This window comes from Hesperophylax consimilis, chromosome 19, assembly GCF_061612785.1.
Source record: "Hesperophylax consimilis isolate HC1 chromosome 19, BYU_Hcon_1.0, whole genome shotgun sequence".
NCBI lineage: Eukaryota > Metazoa > Arthropoda > Insecta > Trichoptera > Limnephilidae > Hesperophylax > Hesperophylax consimilis.
This window is the reverse complement of record NC_142854.1, coordinates 14,446,674-14,470,968: the sequence shown is the minus strand read 5'-3', so window position 1 is coordinate 14,470,968 and position 24,295 is coordinate 14,446,674. Positions and strand designations below refer to the sequence as shown.

At 34.2% G+C, this 24,295-nt stretch overlaps 1 protein-coding gene across 1 annotated transcript; it reads right to left on the bottom strand.

Moving 5' to 3' along the window:
* Positions 1–1,983: 1,983 nt before the first annotated feature.
* LOC149414861 (uncharacterized) lies at positions 1,984–23,835 on the bottom strand. The gene is made up of 4 exons (XM_089643586.1): positions 23,602–23,835; positions 8,852–8,955; positions 7,363–7,633; positions 1,984–5,251 (listed from the first exon to the last, which is right to left on the bottom strand). The coding sequence occupies exons 2-4, from the start codon at positions 8,928–8,930 to the stop codon at positions 4,441–4,443; spliced, it is 1,161 nt and encodes a 386-aa protein (XP_089499712.1). The 5' UTR covers positions 8,931–8,955; positions 23,602–23,835; the 3' UTR covers positions 1,984–4,440.
* Between the last annotated feature and the right edge of the window lie 460 nt (positions 23,836–24,295).

Sequence of the window (24,295 nt, the reverse complement as noted above, 5' to 3'; positions counted from 1 at the left end):
TCTCATAATTAGACATTTGCTTACATTTAGTTGTAGATTGTTCTCTTGGCACCAAACAAAAAGTTTAAACAACAGTTTTTTACGGGATCTTTCATATGATAGCCGCATTACCACGACACCTCCCTAATTCTACCTCCTTCCTACTTCTGACCCCTAGGAGAGGGGAAAGCATCATTTTCAAATATTGCTCAGCTAAGAGATCATGACATCTCATCTGGGCCACGCCCACACATATAATATATTGTCTGTCTCGTGTGAGATGTTTGTACGGGATTGTATGTTATATAGGCCACGCCCAAACACCGCATTGATATTATAGCGCAGTGTGCGCCTAGCATCATTAAGTTGGCCCAACTCGCATAAACCGGCAGTCTGTGTAGTAGTAGGAGCCGATTTTTTTTTTTGGAATTCCATTTAGTGCTAGCAATCAAAAGTTGTGTTTGTATCTAAAACATTAAAATAAAATAGTTTTGAAAAGATATGTTAAGGCTTCGGGGGGTCATTTGTGGTTTGGGAAAACGTTTGGTGTTTCGGTCTTATGATTTCAACATAATCAAAAGAATAATACAATTAAAGTGATAGACTGCGTAGCTGACATTTACGTACCAGATCTAAACTAATGAAAGCAAAGACTTGTGATAAAGTAAGTGGATTATTTTTTGAAGGTCGAAAGAACAGGTCTTTGATTTATATAAAAGAGAACACAAATATTATTAAAGCACGGTGGTTGAAGAACACGTATCTATCGACAAACCAAAAATACTCAAGAAAAGTAATGCCATCCCTATATCTTAACTTTCTTATATGCATGTATATATAGTGATGGTGAAAACCCTATCAAAATCTGTTGTATAGTTTAGAAGAACTAAACGCTGAAACTGCTGACGCCGTGCAATGAAATCTTACTGGCCTAGTAAGTCACACACAATTGTGCCCAGTTAATTTTGTGTGATGTGTTGTACCCTTAGTGCCATTTCCTCTCCCTTCCTTTTTCCATGGTAATATGTTTTGAATAAAATTATTGCTAGTAACTAGTAAAGAAAAATATTTGTTTGACATGCTAATATCTTTTTAATGTATCTAAAAAAGATTTGTTGGGAATCATCTTTATTATAGAAAGGCGCTATAGAACTAATCCTAAAAAATGTATGATATTTTTGTTTGGTGTGATAAAGTTGAAGTTTCTAAGAAATCAATAATTCAACATTGACTGAATTAGTAATCGAATATACACTGTTCAATAACAGTGTTACAATAACAGTTCACAACTTACCAAAGTACAATTACTTAACATACTTATCAAAGAAATGCTTTGATTCTTGAAATAATATCATAACGTCCTATACTTACATTTTGAAAAGTATGCATGGAACCTTCTAGACTCGAATCGAAGGCGCACCGATCTACTTGCGACTGCCGGAATGTTTCCGGCTTTACAAGACGCACGCGGCTCTGTTTAAGTGCAGCCGCACAGTGCTACAGTTCAGTCTTAGAATTCAGTATGCCGCAGGTACTCACAGCTATCCCTATGCCTGGCGACATTTCGCCAGCATTTGGGAGGATTGAACATCATCACACTGGAGCATCAGAAAGACTCGTGGACGTCACCACCAGTGATGAGCATCACCTTCAAGTCCAATCTCCGCCCGCTTGACGTAGAGCTACCGAATACATCGCCACGATCACACTCCTCTACCGTTCATCTCCACTTCTACGGTGTTGAGCATCGGCCTGGTAGATTGGCCACCGATCATCTCCAATACAGTGTCAAGCATCGGTCCAGAGGAGTTCATCATCCAGTCTCCGCCCGCCGCGCGTTGAGTGCGGATTCACATCACACCGTGATGTGACCTACATGCATCCCATTGTGATGAGAGACTGGCTACTCTAATAAAGATACTGTGTACCAACCACATCTATCATTTGTCTCTACCTACCGTCACCCACAAGTAGATGTATAAATAAAACAAATAAATTAATATTATAGCAAAAATATTTATTAAAAAAGTGCATTTTCGTATTTTTTATTTTATAATATGTGACAGCACAACCCTTCTGGTTTAGACATTTTTCAATGATTAAATTATTGTAGGTATATATTTAAAAAATTTAAAATTAATATTAGTTGCAAAGAGATTGTACATTTTTTCTCCTTTTTGAATAGAACCACTGTATCGATGGTATAGTGCACAAATGTGTTAATAAGTGCAATATTGTACTTTTATCGTAATCCAAGATGAATATTTGACATTGCACTTATATTTTTTTATTTAACTCCACACAGAAGTCCTTGAGAAAAATAATTCTCCTAATTTTTGGGGATGCTGTGCGGTTTGGAGTATTTCCTGACTGTGCACCGGTTCCGAAGGAATCAATGACGCCAGTTCCACAAAGCATCTTCCATTGAAATACCGGTAGAACAAGAACAGAATTCCCTGTGCTTTAAAGATTGCAATTCGTTTGTTAAGATCTACCAAACGGACACTTAACACATTTGTGCAATATATCCGTAATATTATTATAAAAATTAATTTTTAAAAATAAGTAGTTATAATAATACATTGCACACATCACGGTAAAAAGGCATTAGCAAAACTCTTATAAATATAATAATATATATTGTGTAAATATTAATTTCATTAATAATTTAATACTAGTAAACTTAAAAAGTATTAAAGGCACTTAAAATTATTATCATAAGTTGTGATCATTAGGACAAACTGCAACAGTAGTTTTTAATGCCACTCAACTAGAACAACTAGTCACGTAAAACTACGGATGTTCAGTAGGCAACATATAAATTATCTGATATACAAAAAATTAGATTGTAAGTTGTTTAGTTGACATTTCGGTTACCTCATATACATTAGGAATTTCATCCAAGCATTAAAAAAAATCATTAAATTTATAGTATTATTCATAAAAATCACCTAACCAAATTTGGGTAGCCATCGCTCAGGTGGCTAAGAAGATTAGAGCGTGCAACACGGTATCGCTTCTACATGTTTATTTATGTAATGACACACTTCACACTGTGATGGACACTGTAATACTGTCCATATGTTGGATAAAAGAGGAAGCGCAAAATGACATAGTTAGTACCCCTAAAATAAATCATGATAACAAATGAATGTTAAAAGTATTTACTTTTGCTGTGGTTAATTAAAAATGAACAGTGTAAAACTACAAACATTTCATGCATTCTACAACGTATTTACTCTTAAAAATATACATGCAGTAAAAAGCATTATTTATTTCTAATAAATTATGGTCAATATATAATATTATTATGTGGGGTCATCAAAATGTAAACATTCGTTTGTTCAAAATCTTAAATCTCCGAAAGTTCTTTGAAATTGACACAACGTTGCATTTGAATACGCGTGTGTTTTTATATACCTATATTATGAAGATATCACCGGTGACGGAAAAAAACATGCTTTTTAAAAAAAAACAGCACCATCTGTTCGACGTAAAAGCAACACGCGATTTTGTTTATCTATCTGCACAGACAGACTAAGTCATAACAACGCGTGACGGGGTACAGCTAGTTAAAAATAAACAACAAAAGAAATGCACCCCACATTAAACAACCTGAGTGAGAAAAGCTTTGATCAATCAGTAAAATGAGGATAGCACGCTTAAAGTGTAGGACTAGCTTAAGTTTATAGAATCAAGTGGCAGTTTTCTCTAAAGCGCGTTAATGCAGGCACTAAAAAATATAAAGAAATAAGACAAACTTGTATTATAATTTTACCAAACTCTAAACAGCGCGCAATTCAGATTCGGTGATAAAAAATCCACCCGTCTTGATGATACTCAGTTCTGTCTTTACCCTAAGGACAAGTGGGGCATGAGCCCTGGAGTCTCCGAAGCCGAGGGGACCCTGGAACTCATATGGACTTTCAAAAAGGGTCCCCAAATGAGATTGCATATGTATTTGCACCAAGGAGCAGGACTCAGAGCAATATCCTGGATGGGGTCCCCAAACTCAGTGTGCCCAGGGGCCCGATCAAGTATATCGCCTTGGTTCCTTGACAAGTCGGTAAGGCTTAAGACGGCCCTGCTCGTACTGCCCGAGAGTGAGTCCAAAATGAATCCCAAATCACATAGGTGCATTGTGATTATCAGCACCTGCTGGACCTTTCGTCATATTTCTTAGGTTCGTACAATACGTACTAGTGGCGCCAGAGCGGTTGACCTGTAAATCTTGAGAATCTACTAACTGCCTAGCGGCACAAATGAGATTTGTTGAACACCAAATTTGTACGGAATAGTATTTTGCTAAAATCGCTGCTGTGGTCAATCAAGTTGTTGTTGAAATAAGTTAATTACTGAAGGTGTTAATTTTTTTAAGTTGAACTCCCAATGGGATGGGCTACAAACTGCCACTGATAGAATCCGAACTACTCATGTTTCAGAAGTATAAAGTCTTTTTTATTATAGATACTTGACAACATCATATCGCAACAGTCTTTTGAGGAAATTGTCTTCTTCTTTCAGTAACTCTCTGACGTCCTTTCGATCCACCTTTGCTTTTACTTCAAAATGCATGTCTTCCTGGTCGCAACCCTCGGCCAAACAGTCAAACATATCCCGAGACTGTTTTGAGATGCAGGCTCCATCTTTCTCCGCCGCGAAAACATAAACACGCATCGCCATTCTCTGGAGATGTTTATAATCGTCGAAGAGCGGAGAAAAGTCCATGGATTCATTGGACAACATCTGGATTATTTCAATTTCTTCTAAAGACGATGATAAATTGCGCTCATCGCATTTTGTGCTAACGCACTCCATTGTCACTGGTTTTGTATTGAATCCGGCTACTTGTTGGAAAATGGGAGAGTTTTTGATTGTTTCTTCCGGCGTTAATTCAATTCCGTGGACAGGTTTACATTTTTTAAATTCTGAGAAGACCGTATTGTCAAACTGCGAGCATCGATTGCTCATGTCGCAGATGAATGAGAGATTGTTTCTATCATCAAAGGATTGATGATCACTGACGAGGTTCGTGATCATCGTGGGTCTCCGAGTGATGTTTTGTGGCGGGGAGGTTTGTTTCTCGTCGATGACTGATTCTCCAGTCTTCAGTAGGCTCCGGAGTGATTCATTGTTGAAGTTGTATATGCCGGATATGAGGAAGACGGCCTGCAGTAGATGAGACGAAGGACACTCTTTGAAGAACTGCTTGTCAGCGAGGAGTTTAGCAGCGAATAAGGCACCGATTCCATGCCCGATCAAGTAGACGCCCCTGAAAGAAATGTCTTTAGTATCATCTTCCAGGCATACGCTTTCCTTTATGTACATATAAAGCTTAACCCTTCAGGCCTCTGGCATATTTACTGTTATATTTCTTAAAGATGCTGTCATGCTTTTATATTCCTGGTTCTTTATCTGTTTAAAATAATGTTTAAAATTTCACATGGTCTAGATATATTTTCATGGAAAAAAATATAATTATATTACATTTTTTGTTTTTAATGAGTTTTATTATTCACAATGTACATTTGTTACGTATAAATTTTATTAATTAGCGACCGGTTTCGACAAGTCCGTGTCATTAACTAGCTATTTTAAAACTAAATTTTTAAGTGCAGAAATATGGGGTTTTATTTAGTTTGGTTCTTTGGTGGGAGGGGATTTGAGGGAGGGGGAGGGGGTTGAGAGGGAAACGGAGGGAGGAGTCAACATAACGGGGAACATTGTCAATAGAGGTGATTTGCAAGGTGCTATTATTTTATTTACTATATTAATGCTTGAATTAATTTTTTTGTTGATTTCTAATGTTTCTAATGCGCACAAATTAAAATATTTATTAAAGTTAGAATGTTTAAACTTAGTTTTATCCCGGTTGAAGCTATGGCCTGTCTCTATCAAATGATTAGCGAACTCGGAGAAATTATTATTTTTTAAACATAGTTCGTGTTCCCTAATTCTGGTTTTGAAATTTATAGTACATAGTCATACCTACATACTGTGAGTTACAATCATTACACTCTAAAGTGTATATCCCGTTTTTATCTAATTTATTTGAAACATCCTTGTTATTAATTAAGTTTTTTATTTTAGAATTAGTGTAAAAAGCTGTCGAAATATTAACTGGTAACATGCGGGATATTTTTAAGGATAAGTCGCCTGTATAAAGAAGTTTTTTATATATTAGATTTTTACTAGATTGATTGTTATTATCTCCACTATAAATGTACTTTTTAGAAAATATTTTGGTTTGTTTCTTATTAACTAAACGATTAATTATGTCAGGTTTATATCCGTTGTTTAGAGCTATTTGTTTTATAATGTTAATTTCATTATTGAAATTCTCAATATTTAAAGGGACATTAATGGCTCGATGTATCATTGAGTTGAAGGAGGCGAGTTTATGGGACAAAGGATGAAGTGAAGTAGAAGGTATAACACAGTCAGTGTGTGTAGATTTTCTATAGATGTTAAAAACACACTTATTATTATCTAAACTGATGTTTAAGTCTAAAAAATTTAAATTGTTAGTATCGTTATGTTCCAGTGTAAATTTTATATTTTGGTGAATGTTAATAAAAGTGAGAAAATTGTCTAATTGTCTGTTGCTACCTGTCCAAATTACAAAAATGTCATCAACATATCTATACCGAACAAATACATTAGACATTCTAACATTAATAAATATTTTAATTTGTGCGCATTAGAAACATTAGAAATCAACAAAAAAATTAATTCAAGCATTAATATAGTAAATAAAATAATAGCACCTTGCAAATCACCTCTATTGACAATGTTCCCCGTTATGTTGACTCCTCCCTCCGTTTCCCTCTCAACCCCCTCCCCCTCCCTCAAATCCCCTCCCACCAAAGAACCAAACTAAATAAAACCCCATATTTCTGCACTTAAAAATTTAGTTTTAAAATAGCTAGTTAATGACACGGACGTGTCGAAACCGGTCGCTAATTAATAAAATTTATACGTAACAAATGTACATTGTGAATAAGAAAACTTATTAAAAACAAAAAATGTCTAGAAATTGTTACATAGTGAATGCCAAAGAAATACAAATAATTATATTACATTTAATTGAAATTTATTATATTTATCAAAAACTGTTGTACCATATTAAAAAGTCGACATCATTCAAAAATAAAATAAATTGTTTTGATAAAACTTCCCTGTCATTTGTGCCATTCACTGTGGTCAAAAATGTTAATACCTCAATATCTCAGAAATGCAAAAATGTGGCGTGGTCTCCTTGTATTCTCAGGCCAAATACCTAATAAAATAAATAATAAAATTGACCGTCTCCGGGGCTCTTAACGAGAAAGTGATAGCAAGCAAGCTTCGTAAGAGATAATAGTAAATGTTGTAACTACTAACTTAGAGTGGTGCTCCCTGGCCCGGCGGAAAGCCTCTGCGAAGGCGGTGCGCGCAGCCTGCAGCATGCCCTGGCGGCCAGCGCATGCTCGCAGCGCCACCTGCAGGGTGCGCACCCCGCCCAGTGTAGGCCTTTCCCCTTCCCCCTCTTCCCCACCCAGCAGCAGGGCCACAGGGGCATCCTCGCACAGTCCCGGGCTGGCCAGCAGGGTCACCTCGCAGCCGGGGGGCAGGTTGAGGTTGCACAAGATGGGCGATAGCTTCTTGGGGGATGCTGAAAGGTAAACAAAATTCATTTATCAAGTAATCCATGATGGTAGTGAGCAGTGGCGGCTTGAGAACTTCTTCAGTGGTGTAAGGACATTTTTTATGTGTACTATACTGATATCTCCATAAAACTGTACTTATTAAACACTTTAGCAGTGCATATTTTAGATAGAGAATTAGTAGACAACAAGCAATGGAGCGATACACAACTGAAGAATGCGGAATTATTGTTACTGATTATTTGACCAATTTCCGGTCTGTAGTTTTAACGTAGGTGGGGCAAAAGTAATGTGATAATATTAATTGGATGCCATTTTGTTAGAAATTAAAAAAATTGGGCTCTGATGTCACGGAATGTTTATTTAAAGGTTTCCATTCAAAGGATTTGGTTAAATACGGCGACGAAATTCGTGCTGCGTGTTTTTCTTCTTTTTATATTATTTGTTCTAGGACTGTTAAACTATCCAGTACGTAAAAGGCACTTGTGCCGTTAATTCTAAATAAATAAATAGACATCTAAATTAATAGACCAGCCCATCAGGGAATGGGGAACAAACCAAGTTTGCGGAGCGGGGAGGTGGCGTAACCGGCTTCCTTTCTGCGATTTTTCAATAAATTAATCTGACAATATACAGGCAGTATCACTATTTAGTCCTCGAAAATAAAATCTGCTTACGAATAACTAATCCTTGTTACAATACCTGGAATGAGACAATCCAAGTACTCATAAAAGAACCAAACCCTAGATGAACCAAGAAACTACTCGATATGGACAGAAACTCGCTGAAGGAACTAGTAGGACTACTAACAGGACACTGCCATCTCAGGAGACACATGCAGATATTGGGAGTGGAAAACACCAATAGATGCAGGAAATGTGAAGAGGATGAAGAGACTCCAATTCACCTATGGTGCCAATGTCCTGCCCTGGTGGGAACTAGGCGCAGATACCTGGGGAGACATACAGTAGAACCAGAAGTCATAGCCACATACACAATGCCAACCCTGGTGAACTTTATTAAAGGGACTGGGTTGTTGTTAAAGGATTGAGGTAAAATGGGAGATAGCACAATAGGCCTATGGTCTAAGTGCTCACGGAAACTATGTGTAAATTTTTGGCTGAAAAAAAGTTCGGGCTTGTTTCCGAATATTTATCGAATATTTTGTTACACCATCTGGTTAGATTCTTTTGAAAATAAGAATGAAATAAAAGGTGAATAGTTACCTTTCTTTCCAACTTCGGGCTTCAGTACAAAAGCTTCTTCATTGGACATGTGTCGGTGTACGCCCAGTTCAGTATTCATCACGGAACTCTGATTTAACAGGATTCTGCAATAAACAATAAGAAAATACTGATAATGCAAGTTCAATGGGTTTCGATAATTGAAAATAGCATTCCATACAAGATGTCCTGTAAGCTATGGATCAAACAAAGTGGGGTGATTGGGGAGGTCACTTACTATTATCTATTTAATCCTTTCAATGTTATATCGATTTTTTTTTTTTTTTTTTTTTTAAATACCCAGCATCCGTTCAAAAATAAATTTCATAAAAAATGCAAGTGTCTTTTGGTTTTTTTTTGTTCTAATTATGTTGTTAAATGATTTATCTATTTTCTGAGCACAAACTGCCTCCTGTTTTATATTATGGTTTAGTTTTAATGTTCTTGTTTTGCCCTGTCCTGCTGTTAATGTTATTCTTTGTTTTGTCATCCCTTTGTATAAACTGTATATGGATGTTATATTATTAGGTCTGTATTGGGTAAGGCACACTGTAGGAATAATTCTAAGAACATGACCACTAATACTAAATTACCGTTTTTAAGTTTGTTATAGTAAAGCGCACTTGAAGTGAAATGACACTAAACTGCATTTATAAATGCTATGTTATTTTTCCGACTTTATGTCCGGGTTAAATCTTCCACACACTTTTCCACAAATGATCATCTAGTCAATCCACATTATACAAGTGCATTATATAAGTATAATAAATACAAAATAATACAAGAACAACATGTCAACTCACCAGAGATCAAATGGGAAAATAATTCACCGACTCCAGATATTTTCATATCAGAGGGTTCGGCTCGGTAGAACTTCTAATTGGACCTATAAATCCTACTGATCCCTAAATATAAATATTTAAAAATCTTTCGTAATCCTACATGTATTTAAAATGACTAATTTTTGCATTTTTATGTAAAAATTCATTGACAGATCTAATACTCCTAAATTTTGAATGAGAGAGCCAGGTATAATGCCAGTAGCCGAAATAACAAATGGTAATATTTTTATAGTCTGAGAATGCCAAATTCTTTAAATTTCATTTCTTTGTAGTGTATTTTCTTATTTTTGAAGAAAAATTTTTTATTTATTTTTTGTGAACTCCGTATCCATATTAGCATGGTAAATCTAGTTTTTTGTAATAATATTTATTATTACAAAAATTAAACCTTGCATTCCAATGAAACCGACACAGATAATATGCACCGTAGAAAGTTGAACCACAACTAATTCCAGTAAGGTATAACTAATTGTTCACTCTCATAGACATTCAAAATTAATAGACGACCCAATAAGGGAAAGGAGAACAAACCAACTTGCGGTGTGACCGTCCCACTTTCGGTGATTTGTCAGTTAATGAATCTGACAGTATACAGGCAACTCGCATGTTAATATCACCATTTAGTCCTCGAAAATAAAATCTGATTATTATAATTTTTAACCTTTTCAATGTTATATCATATTTTGTATTTCTGTTACAATGGAAATGCTACTTTGAGTACATTGTAAACACTGACAGCCTTACTAATAAACTTTATGTGTTGAATTTTATAACACTGATAAACAGCCGTTTATCATACATAAATGGTTGTTTATCAGTTGTGTAAATAGATAGAACACACTAGAAATGTCTTCCATGTAGATTTGAATGGAAACTGATGTCACCCCTGATTTGGTAATTTTTGGTTATAGCCAGCGCCGCGCCGGCCCTATGAGGGTGCAATTGGAGCAGTCCGCTCCGGACGCTGAATTACCAAGGCGCGGATAATATCTAACACCTAACTGTCCTAACACATTGCCCATAAGATTATTTTTTTACGAAAGTGGAGATATACAAAATATTATTGATCACAGTAATCACCTACCTACTATACGGCCGGCCCTGGTTCTAGCCCATTTAGCACGCGCTCTGTCTCTCTTCCACTTGCCGGACATATTTCATAATGATGATGAAACACAGTTTGTATTGGAAATTGAAGGCTCGATTGGCCAGAGTTTTGATCACGAAACACGCCCACGTCTCATTTCTCGTGTTCTTCAAATCTATAATTGTAATGTATTTAACCTGGTCTGCAATCAACAGGTTAAGGTACTCCCATAGCCGCTGTGCCCACATGATGCACAGATGGGGCCTTAAAGATTCGGCGATGTGTGAATGTGGTGCGGTGTAGACCACCGAACATGTGGTCAATGAATGCCCGCTCTATTCATTCCCCGGTGGGATTGATGAGGTTCACATGGCGACGCCTGAGGCCCTAGAATGGCTCGCAGACCTAGATGTCCCCCTCTGACCCCCCTCACCATACGAAAGAAGAAGAAGAATGTATAAATATGCAATATACAATATGCAATACATTACAATAGAGTACACATCATAGGTATATTTTCATTATAAAATTCAATTCATATTTTTTTAACAATGCAAATTTTTATCTTCATAATATTATTATGGTGTAGGTACTACTGATAAGAGAAGATGTACCTATTATATCGAAGACTCTACCTATCGCAATAAATAATAATGTTATTAAAAATAGCATAAGAAATATCAACAAACAAATATCATAAAAATGTTGTTTACTGCAAAATTTGATTGATTTTTATATTGGATAGATTGCTAGATAGATAGATGGTGTTTCTTGTTATTTGCTATGCCCCTGTTAATTCTGAAAGCGAAGAAGTGAAAGATGATTTTTGGACTGATGTAAACGATGACATTAATCCGACTAAAAATATAATAAAATAAAATACTTTTTTGTTTTAAAACCACGATATTTATTAATTTAAGAACCGACCGGTTTCGCTTTACTTAAGCATCATCAGGGAACAAATTAATACTAAACAAGAAGTACATAATGTGTGTATATATATATAACAAAATATAGAGGGAGACAACATGATACAAATATAAGCAACACAAAGACGGTCATAAAATACATTAACATAAGTGCACAAGTAATGGAAAAACCGCTAGATAATTATGTACCAATATTAGGTCTGTTTCCAATAAACCCATAAAAAAATCCCAGTTCTCCTTACCTCCTTACCACCATGCCAGTTGATGCTTTGTTTCTCCCGATTTATTGATATAACCCATTAGTCTACATAATTATCTAGCGGTTTTTCCATTACTTGTGCACTTATGTTAATGTATTTTATGACCGTCTTTGTGTTGCTTATATTTGTATCATGTTGTCTCCCTCTATATTTTGTTATATATATACACACATTATGTACTTCTTGTTTAGTATTAATTTGTACCCTGATGATGCTTAAGTAAAGCGAAACCGGTCGGTTCTTAAATTAATAAATATCGTGGTTTTAAAACAAAAAAGTATTTTATTTTATTAAATATGTCAAACCACAAAGTGACTGCTTTCTACAATAATAATAAAAATATAATTTTGATCTCCGGTGACATTTTTTTTTTCAAAAACAAATGACCGAATAAGCCGAACTCCCCACCCCGACCCTAACTGTCCAATTATTGTTATTGCTTTTGTTAGTTACCTAACCTAACCTAACTGTCCAATGGCTACATTTTCATTATATTTTGTTAGTTACCTAACCTAACCTAACTGTCCACTATGTACATTTCATTATATTTTGTAAGTTACCTAACCTAACCTAACTGTCCAATATCTACATTTTCATTATATTTTGTTAGTTACCTAACCTAACTGTCCAATATGTACATTTCATTATATTTTGTTGGTTACCTAACCTAACCTAACTGTCCACTATGTACATTTCATTATATTTTGTAAGTTACCTAACCTAACCTAACTGTCCAATATCTACATTTTCATTATATTTTGTTAGTTACCTAACCTAACTGTCCAATATGTACATTTCATTATATTTTGTTAGTTACCTAACCTAACTGTCCAATATGTACATTTCATTATATTTTGTTGGTTACCTAACCTAACCTAACTGTCCAATATCTACATTTTCATTATATTTTGTTACTTGAAAAAAGAATCAGGAACCAAAACTTCATCTCCTTTTTTTACTCCAAATAATCTCAGGAATCATTGGCTGAAGTAAGTCAGGTGCGTTTGTTAAGGTTAAACGCAACGCTCGTTGTATTCTACGTGTTCACAGATGGCGTTAATTAATTAATTTTGTTTAAATACGCTTTTGCAAGGTATTGCTTTACAGTATTAAGACAAATTATTTGTTTGCGCCCTCATATACGCAATATGAATATGAATAAATAGTTTTGTCCATATCAAAACTCAATTCTATCGAAAAAGGCATACAAATACAATATTGGATTGAATCATCGGTAAAATATTGTATTTGTGTGCCTTTCTCGAAAGAATTAAGTCTTTAAACGAACAAAACTATTGATTCATATTCATATTGCGTATATACGGGCGCAAACAAATGATTTGTCTTAATATTGTAAAGCAATACCTTGCAAAAGCGTATTTAAACAAAATGAATTAATTAACGCCATCTGTGAACACGTAGAATACAACGAGCGTTGCGTTTAACCTGTAAAAAAATGTTATTCTGAATTATTACTTCAATGAGTGACTTATTGTTGTTGTTTTATATAATTAAAAGCTGAATAAATATAAAAAAAATCCATAAAAGAATATTTTCCGAGACGTAATCAGTGAGTTTTCTGTTTTTATTTATGTTTATAATTCTGTTACGAATTTAATTTATTTTATGTACATACATTCTGTTTTCTTATTATAAACTAGCTGTACTCCGCCACACGTTGCTGTGGGTCAGTCTGTCTGTGCAAAAAACATGCTCTTACCTGTCACAGGTGACATCTATATAACATAGGTTTTTAATTATTAACCTCAACACAGGCTTGTCCTAGTGAGGTTAAAAATTATAACTTTAAAAAAAAAGATACAATGTAAAGAAACGATAAATAAATAAATAGGTACATAAAAACACACGCGTATTCGAATGCAACTTTGTGTCAAAATAATTGCATCATGGTTAGATGAAATATTGACACAAGACTCTAATAACGAGGGTTCGCTCGACGCTCACATTGTAATTATTTATGATGAACGTATTACTAAAATCTCTAATGTTTGTAGAGGGATCACTACGGATGTAAGTTATTTAAAATTAATATTAATAAGAACAGTACCTTACTATTAATATATTTTATGTAAAACGATTTGAAAATATTTTAAAACCTTTTTCTACTATAAAATTAGCAATAAGCACCAGATTTTATTTTCTAGACGATGAATTAGTAATTTCCCGGGGGAGCCCTCTTGAGATTTTAGTAATACGTTCATCAGAAATAATTAAAATAAACCCCACGGAAAGATCGATTTTCTAGGCCTGCTAGAGCAAAGTCGGCTGTAAGTCCGTCCATTACGCTGGGCCGCGCGCCGAATATTGTTTTTACACGACTTCATCACTTATGTCGTTAAGATTCCCACTTTATTTTAGAGATTTGATAGAGCAAATTCAACCGCAGGTTTGCCCAATACACTGGAGCTGAGCGTCGCATATGTTTGTGCACGGCTGCTTCACTTACGTTGTTAAGATTCTGGCTTTATTTTAACACTATATGGTCGGGCATTTTACCGCCAAATTGGGGGCGAAGCGCGGGTGTTTTTTTTATTATTTAATTTTAGCGCCAAAATTAGGCTTTCCGCAAAATATTCATATTTTATGATCTATTTGATATTTTTCGATGAAAATTTCAGTGTTTTACTTTAAAAAAGATCTCTCTATTTATCTACTTAGCAATGTATTTGTAATTCCTTTTTTTATGAAAAAAAAACTTTCTACTTTCTTGGGAATCATAGAAAAAACAGTATATCACAATCGAAATAACATATCGAAATTTATTCATACAAAATTACAAGATTATTTAGAAATTTTCAATACATATAAAAAAACTATAACCTAATAGTGCTTCAATGTGTGATAGCGTTCGAAACACTTTCCTTTATGCAGGGGCACATTGCAAACTTTGCACATGTACCGCGTTTCACTGCGTAGTTTGTGAGCGGAACATACGCGACAGCGATTTTATTATTTTGTTATGTTTCAAACTCATTGTATTGACAGGTAGATAGATCGGGTACCGCCGACAATAGAAAACACATGACCCCGCACCCATTTAGAACCCCTTGTTTACAAGTCTCCCGCGTCTTACTGTAAAAAGGCGTATGACGAGTTTTCTCGTTTCCCGCAAAGAATGTGTTAAGGTATTGTCTCGTCTAATGATATCCACTCTCCGCACATTGTTGAGGCGTTACAAACATACTCCCTAATAAATTATTGTGATTGTTTGCGGATATAAGAAAATAATATTATCTGAAATTATACATAACTAAAACAAACCAAAATGGCGGTCAATTGTCTGAAAATGATTTTAAGGCATAAAAATTAACTTGTAAAATGACAGACTACTTTTTTAAGTCGACAATAGCAAAATGTTGACGGTATGCTTCAGGGTCGGATTACAGATTAATTATATTTAGGTACCTAAATTATGTCAAGAGTAACTTTATAATTTCGCGCATTTACAAGAAAATAAGAATGATTTGGCGCAGAACAATATTTACGTGCCTTGAGTTGATAAACGAATTGTTAAAAAAAAAAAAAACAAAATAATATCATGGAACTGTTTATAAGATATTTACGATTAAAAAAACACGGTTTTAGCACCAAACAAACAAGTAATTTTTATCGTCCTTATCTAAAGATAAGTATTTAAAAATACGTACATGAAATTTTGTACCTAACCTATCTACTCGTAACATATTTTAATTGAGAAGATACCAGAGTGTAATTCTGTCAGTATCGTCGCGGTGTGACTATCACCATTTAGAATCGAAACTTTGATTGAAATTCCCAACCTTCGTATTTCTCATCTCCTTCATCCCCCACTTTCTTCAACCTCGCGACATTCACCTTCTTGAAGATGCCTTAGTCGCACTGGCTCTGGGCAAATGGAGCTAACATTAAAAACACACAAAAATGAAATACGGACAACATTTTTTAAAATTCAAATTATTGAAATATAATGCAAACACAAAAATACAAAAGGAAATCAAGTTTACTATTGGACCCAGCAATGTTTCGCTATTGTTAATGTCTTTCTCGGGCGTCTAAGACTTCTTTTTCTTTCCCATTAACTACTGTATTCCACATTAATGTTACTGTTAAAAAACTACATTACATCGAATTTAATTCGACTCCGTATCTCATTCCTGTGCAGAGATATTGCTTTATGTATTCCTCGGGCGTCCCTGACTTCTTCCACCATTCAAACCACTCTCTAAACACTCCTGGCACTAATAAGAACAAACTTTGAAATTTTAAGCGATATCGGTTGACCACTTTTCGAGTTTTGCGAGCACAAACATACGTAGGCTGAATTTATATATACAGGGTTTTCCAATAAGAGGTGTTATTTTGATATTCAATCGTAAAAGATCAATGGTTTCGTTGTTTGTGTGGCACATAGCGCCGTCTTGTTGAAAGTAAACGTTGTCCAGATCAATACCATCCAATTCCGGCCATAAAAAATCATTAATCATCTCTCGATAGCGCAATCCATTCACCGTAACTGTTGCTCCAGCCTCATTTTCGAAAAAGTAAGGTCCAATGACTCCGCCGGACCATAAACCGCACCAAACAGTCACACGTTGAGAATAGAGAGGCTTTTCGACAATAACTCTTGGGTTTTGCGAGCCCCAGATGCGACAATTTTGCTTGTTGACGAAGCCACAATAACGCCTCTTATTGAAAAACCCTGTATATATACACATTCCGGAAGAAATTCTCTAAATTATAGTGAAAACACTATCAAAATCCGTTGCGTAGTTTAAAAGAAATAAGCGCACAAACAGACAGATGCGGATAGCGACTATGTTTTATACTGCTTAGAGAAGAAAAGGGTCGGGCGTCGATGTAATTTTCATACAAATCTACAGTTTTATTCCGAGGTTGAATATTGGAAAACCCTGTATTTATCATCTACGAATGAATATAAAATATTATATTATAAAGCGAACGTCATTGAAGGAAACGGAGGTAATGGCATAATTTGCGTCTTACTTTATTGAAATGAAGAAATAATTAGCATATAATGTATTTAATTTACGCATTATTGATATCTAATTGATAATATAAGTCACAAGATGTAATTAAATATCATAGTATAATATTTGCAGTTGTGCATATTTGAGCCGTTTTTTCGTGCATATTTCAGCCACTTTTTTGAGCATTTTAAGTCAGTTATCCATATTTGAGACTTTTTTCGCCATTAGTGCATATTTCAGCCACTTTATATTTGCTATATCTTAATGCACATTTTTTCAGTTATAAATCGCATAGTTTTCATTTTGTCATTTATGCATAATGTAAACCTTTTTTCGCCATTAGTGCATATTTCAGCCACTTTATATTTGCTATTTCTTAATGCACATTTTTTCAGTTGTAAATCGCATAGTTTTCATTTTGTCATTTATGCATATGTAAACCTTTTTTCGCCATTAATGCATATTTCAGCCACTTTATATTTGCTATTTCTTAATGCACATTTTTCAGTTGTAAATCGCATAGTTTTCATTTTGTCATTTATGCATATGTAAACCTTTTTTCGCCATTAGTGCATATTTCAGCCCCTTTATATTTGCTATTTCTTAATGCACAGTTTGAGCATTTTTTTCAGTAGTCAATTGCATAGTTTTCATTTTGTCATTTATGCACATTTAAGCCTTTTTTCGCCATTAGTGCACATTTCAGCCACTTTATATTTGCTATTTCTTAATTTCATTTTGTCATTTATGCATACTTAAGCCCTTTTTAGCCATTAGCGCATATTTCGACCACTTTATATATTTGATATATCGTAATGCACATTTTGAGTATTTTTCAGTTGTAAATTGCATAGTTTTCATTTTGTCATTTATGCATATTTAAGCCTTTTTTCGATATTAGTGCATATTTCTGCTACTTTATATTTGAATTTTCATAATCATATTTCTGCCACTTTATTTCTTTAATCATAATTTTTCTCATGAAAACGAGGTACCTAAAGCATTTATATTTTATACAAATTGTCTATGCTTTGATGGGATGTGTGGGATTGCACAAAACTTCTCTCATACCGAAATAAAAATATTATTATTATTATTCGCACTGTTAGTGCATATTTTTGCTTTTTAGTGCATACATAATCCTACATCTACTTATTAGTGCACACAGAGAGTCTGCTTTATCGTTAATACTGATGATAGCCCACCTCAGATAGGAAGAATAGAGCAATGAGACAAATTTTGAAGTATAAGAAACATAAGGATGTTAAACAAAAGAATTTTCTACAAAGTTTTTAACAATTTATTACCAACATACTTTACAGGGAACCTATTTTTCAACAAAGACTACTCACCATACAAGACAGAAAGAAAACATTTTAGTAAAAATATTAAACAAATAAAAACACATTGTTTATACAAAGGCATCTAAATTAGTACCTTAGTTCCTAGTGAAATTTTAAAAATTTACGTAAAAATATGTATGTTATAAGTACTCGTATTAGAAGTGCGTAAAATACAAAATTGCACATGTTTATATTAGACCACTTGAAATGGGTCTATTTTAAATTTAATAAATACAAAATGCAGGTAACTCCATTAATGGAGGACTGAACGCAGTCCACAATGGAGTGCTGGTACCTACCCTAATGTATGGAAGTGAGGCATGGAACTGGCAGATAAAAGATGAAAGTAGACTGAATGCTGTAGAAATGAGATCCCTGAGGCATATGTGTGGTAACACCATGTATGATCGTGTGAGAAATGTGGAGATCCGCAAAGAGTGCAAGGCCGATGTAAGCGTAATGAGTAAGATTAAGAAAGGGACGCTTATATGGTTTGGGCATGTAGAGCGAATGAGCGAAGAAAGGGGTTTAAGGAGAATATTTGATGCGAATGCGAATGGTAGCAGAAGTCGGGGACGCGCGAGGAAGACATGGCACGATCAAGTGAATCAGATACTCGAGTCGGGCCATGTCAAGAGTCAGAAAAATAATGAGTATGAAATAAGATAAGATAAGAAATGTAATAAGAGTATGTATGAGACGATGTATGAATGTGAATAAGGCAAGAAGTGAGTGCCAAGACCGAGTTGTTTGGCGGTCCGTCCTCTCTGCCTACCCCTGCGGATAAACGGCGGGATGGTTAGTTAGTTAGTTAAATCAAAGTTGATTATCTTAGCTACATAATATTTTGACTTGGGTTGGGTTAGGTTAGGTAACACGTAACAGGTTCAACAGTGTGCATGAGTTAATTAAAACTAATAAAGTTTTCGCGTGAAAGGAATCTACTTTATATAGTCAAGGTGAGTGTAACTAGCCAAGCAAGCAATGGCAGCAGAATGTCGGTCGAGATCGATCAGGAAACTAAACTCGCTCATCCGTGTTGAGATAATCGAGGAAGGTTGTCTGTTTATTTGCACTATTCGAATTATATTTATAAGCTGTAATATGCATTATTATTAAAAGAAGGCAATAAATACAAAAAAAAAACCTAACCGAAACATTGTAATCTTAAAAAATTGTACCTAATATGGGTTCCCTGCAACGATCATGTTGAAGGAGGGTTGTTAAATTCATCTCTATAGCTCGTGCGGCGATGTTTTTCAGGCTCGCTAATGGCCGATAAATTAATGAAATTACACCATGAGATTTGAGCGATAATTTTGTGCTGTTTTATATTGTAGGGAACTTGCATTTATCTCGGCTTTCGAAGCGAGGCATCGAAATTCGTTGGGAGTTGGATTATGAAATTGCTCTTAGGTTGTGTTATTTTTAGATTCAAATTAGGTATGAAAGAGTTAATCAATTGTTATTATATATATATATATATATATATATATATATATATATATCGATGGTTCAATGACAAAACAAAACACTTGTTGAAAATTGTTATATCTGCCTTACTTTGCAGATTTAAGTGTTGGTAACTCTTTGTTAAAAAATAAAAGGTTCTACTTATAATTGTGTTTATTTACGTTACAAATAATAGGTCTGGATTTAGCTACACTGTTCATTACCCGAGGGTTGGTAATTCTCTGGTTCGAGAAGCTTGTTCCCTTTCAATCTCACAAGTAATTGTTACACTCTAGCGACATCTGTCGGACTCTGCAGTAAGCTTTATGACTAGCGCCATCTATCGCTTAAATACTCTTTTTACCATACATCACAAAAATTGGTAAAAAAAAAACTAACCTAACCTATTATTGATAGTAAATAATATTATTTTTACATTCTATGACACTGTTCTCAATGTTTTCTTAAAACCTACAAAAAAAACACTCCTAGGAAACAAAAGTCGATCGATTGCAACTCAAAACAACTATTTAAAAAAGAACAAAAGTCACAATATCAAGGACTGAAAGCGGAAGGAGTAAGAAGAAGAAACCGCCGTTTGCGGTTGGTTCGTTCCTTTGCCATGAATCGTTGTTCGGCTCGCAAATGTATACGCAGCACAAGACTTTGCAAGGAGACTAGTAGAACCTTTTTTTTTGTAATGTACTGGGAGAGAGCTTCGCTGGGAAAAGTAATAATAGAAAAAAAAACTAATATTATTACAACTCATATTAGGTTACTCTCCCCTATAAATATATGTATAACAAAAGGCGAATTCTATATAACATGCCTACGTGACCATAATGACCATGAAGGAATAAAAAAACAGAATTGGGTGAATAACATTGTTATTTACATCTGAAGGTAAATCAATTAACAAAATTATTATTCCGCAAAAAATGTTATTTTTGTCTGGAAAAAAACAATCTTTATAATTTTTTCTAAGTTTCTAATAAAAAGCAAACATTTTTTTTAAATTTTGTCAACAGGTAAAATATGTTTTTTTACTATAATACATCTGTTTTCAAGTGTCTTTTAAAACTTAAAATCAAAAACAAACACAAAAGTTTTTTGTTTGACTGAGGATTGTACCATCATACCCAGGACCTTAGTCGACAACTCCATCAACCGAGCCAAATCCCGATCGGATAAGACCGGCATTTATTGCGTATATTAATCTATTGCGTTTATCTGCCAAGTTTCACCTCGATCTGATGTCGGGAAGTGAGTTAATTTTCACTTCCAAGATTCAATTTCATTCATTCATTCAAGAAAACAAAATCGAAATTCAAATAAATGTATTTTATAATATTTTCAAAGAGGCGATTTTATTATTAAATACAAGGTGGAACATAACAATAAACCGATTTATATAATAATACATTTTCAAATGCTTAATGTATGTGAAAAAACTGTAGATAAAAGATATTAAAATTTACGCCATGAATAGTGCAAAAAGAAAATGTCGTTAGTATTTAAAGATTTATTTGAGAATACATAGGTTTATGTGCCTACTTTGGTTTTATAAAGAATTTTAGCTTCATTTTGTTTAAAATTCTGTAACTCATTCAAATGCGTACGACGATATCACGACCACCAAACTAGGAACATGCCCATATTAAAATACAATTATGTTTTCGACAAAGCAAACCGGTAATACGCTTTATTAGTATATAGTTGATATAATACTATTATTAAAAATTACCTCATTTTGGATTGGTTGGTCAGAGAAAACATAGACAGAGTTGCATATTTTACAAATAAGAACCAGGATTCAAATAAAAAAATTGGAATAAATTAAATTTTGGAATTCGCAACCAATTCAAATTAGGAATACTTATGAAAGTTGAATTATTGTATTAAAATCAATGACATTAAAATACATCTAGACTTGCTAACGTCTCACAAAATCACGATAAAATATAAAACACAACTAAGTGAAATTCTAAATTAAAACGTTGTTCATGTAAGACAAAGATAGACATTTAAAGAATATGTGCGTATAAACGAAATAAACGATAGCGGGCGGCGTTTTCATATTTGCGTAGAATACTATTAATTTATACAAATACATTCTACATCACGGGTGGGAGACTGAGATAATAAGATACGCTTGCTCGCTTACATTAAGCCCCGGATACCCAATTTATAAAGATTTATAACTAGTTTCTCGTTAACTCGCTAAGTTTTTAAGTTCCAAAAAACATAATATGTTATTTTTGAAGATACAGGGTTTTCCAATAAGAGGTGTTATTTTGATATTCAATCGTAAATATCAATGGTTTCGTTGCTTGTGTGGCACGTAGCGCCCACGCCGTCTTGTTGAAAGTAAACGTAGTCCAGATCAATACCAACCAATTCCAGCCATAAAAAAATCATTAATCATCTCTCGATAGCGCAATCCATTCACCGTAACTGTTGCACCAGCCTCATTTTCAAAAAAGTAAGGTCCAATGACTCCGCCGGACCATAAACCGTACCAAACAGTCACACGTTGAGGATAGAGAGGCTTTTCAACAATAACTCTTGGGTTTTCCGAGCCACAGATGCGACAATTTTGCTTGTTGACGAAGCCACCGATGTGGAAATGGGCCTCGTCACTAACATCTACCGAAATAGCGGGATATTTAAAATAACACCTCTTATTGGAAAACCCTGTAGTATCTATACTTTATATATTTTCTGTTCTGATATTTAATATGTTATAGGCATGAAAAAATCTTTTTTAAATGCAACTAAAGCATTTGTCGAGAAATTTTTGCTCTTTTTCGAACGAGTCGTGTTTCATTAAAAATTTTCATCATTTTCGCATAATTATTATCGTTTTTTTTAATATTAGCGCGCTCCCTCCAACATTCGTATTTACGTATTCTATTCGTATATACGGGCTAGACGAATACGGAATACTGTATAAGATGACCTATTGCTATTAGGATGTCCCTTTTAGAGTTATGTGTTACTACGTTCGCTATCTCACTTTCTCCAGTGGTGCTGAAAATCTTCGAAAAACAATCGAAATAATTGTATTTTTATAATAATAAAATAATATGTGTTTGGGCTTTTACTAGTGTTTGTCGGGTAATGAAAAGATTCTCTCATCACACACGAGGGTATTTAGGCGTTTCTTTAAGACAATTTACTTATAGGTAGCACACGATCATGACTTACACGACGCGTGACAGTTTAGTACTAAAACTACGAAAATCGAAAGTACTCCAATTGACTTGCTTTTGGATTGCCACTTTGATATTTCTACAGCGCATCTATATAATATATATTGTAACGTCATTGATTAAAATAAATTCAAATCTAGAAGATATATTTTATTACATTTCGAGATTGTAATTGCGCGGGAAAATACATCAATTTAAGTAATATAATAAAATACTTTGATCTTAGTAACGGCTAATTGTTTATTATTATTGTACTGAAAAATGATTAGTTCATTTATTATGAAATTTTTAGCACAACACTGCGAAGAGTTCGAAGTTGACACGCCCAACAACAAGAGAATCTGAAATGTCGAATCTGGGACAAACATGTTACCTACCTATTTTTATCTTGTGTGATAAAAATAACTTTATGACCGTTTCAAATAACCAATAAATCTTATTTTAATCACATTATCAATCGAAAATCACATGTACATTACAACATTCGAATCCAACAAGAAACTGATAACAAAAAACCTGTTTGAATGTATATTTTTTTGTGGCAAACGCTTTCGTCTATTCACATAAATTAAAATAAACTTATAAAAATTATAAAACAATTCAAAAACAAAAATAAATAAAACTGTGTGAGTTTGTTTACCTTATAAATCTGGCTCTACAAAGTTGTTAAATGTTGTAAATATAACGATAGTTGTTGACACTGAATGTAATAATTATTAAAACTGTGCTTGAATATTTTGATCACGTAAAAAAAATAATTTGTTAGATAAGTTGAACATTGCTTTCCTAGCCGCGGCAAAATATAGACTAAAATAAAAATATACAAGCATTGTTTACATCGTATTTACAGCATGTAGCTTTGGGTCGCCGAAGTAGAGTTGTCAACAGTTTGAAGTAGAGATGGTCGACATTCACGTTCCGGTTACTTTGTCCCGGTGACTTAGCTGTCACTGGATAATGCAGGGTGATTTGGCACGTACACCAAACGATATTCCTATTTGTAATAAAAATATACATATGTAATTATGCTGTCCGACGACTTTTTTTCTGTCATACGTCACCGGAGAGCAAAATGGGTCTACATTTTTTTTTCTAAGTATGCTCAGGATTCGCTGATCAAACATTTTCGGGTATGTGCTGATTTATATAGACCATATGTATAATATATTTATTTTTCGGAGCAACCGGTTATTTTTGGTATTTGTTTTTTACAATAACACCAGAAAAAATATCAGAAATAAAAACCTCTACAATTCGATCTAAGATTATATTAGAGATGGCCGTCGGTATTTGACAGGAATCGTTTCTTATCCCACCCACCCCCAGTGATCCCC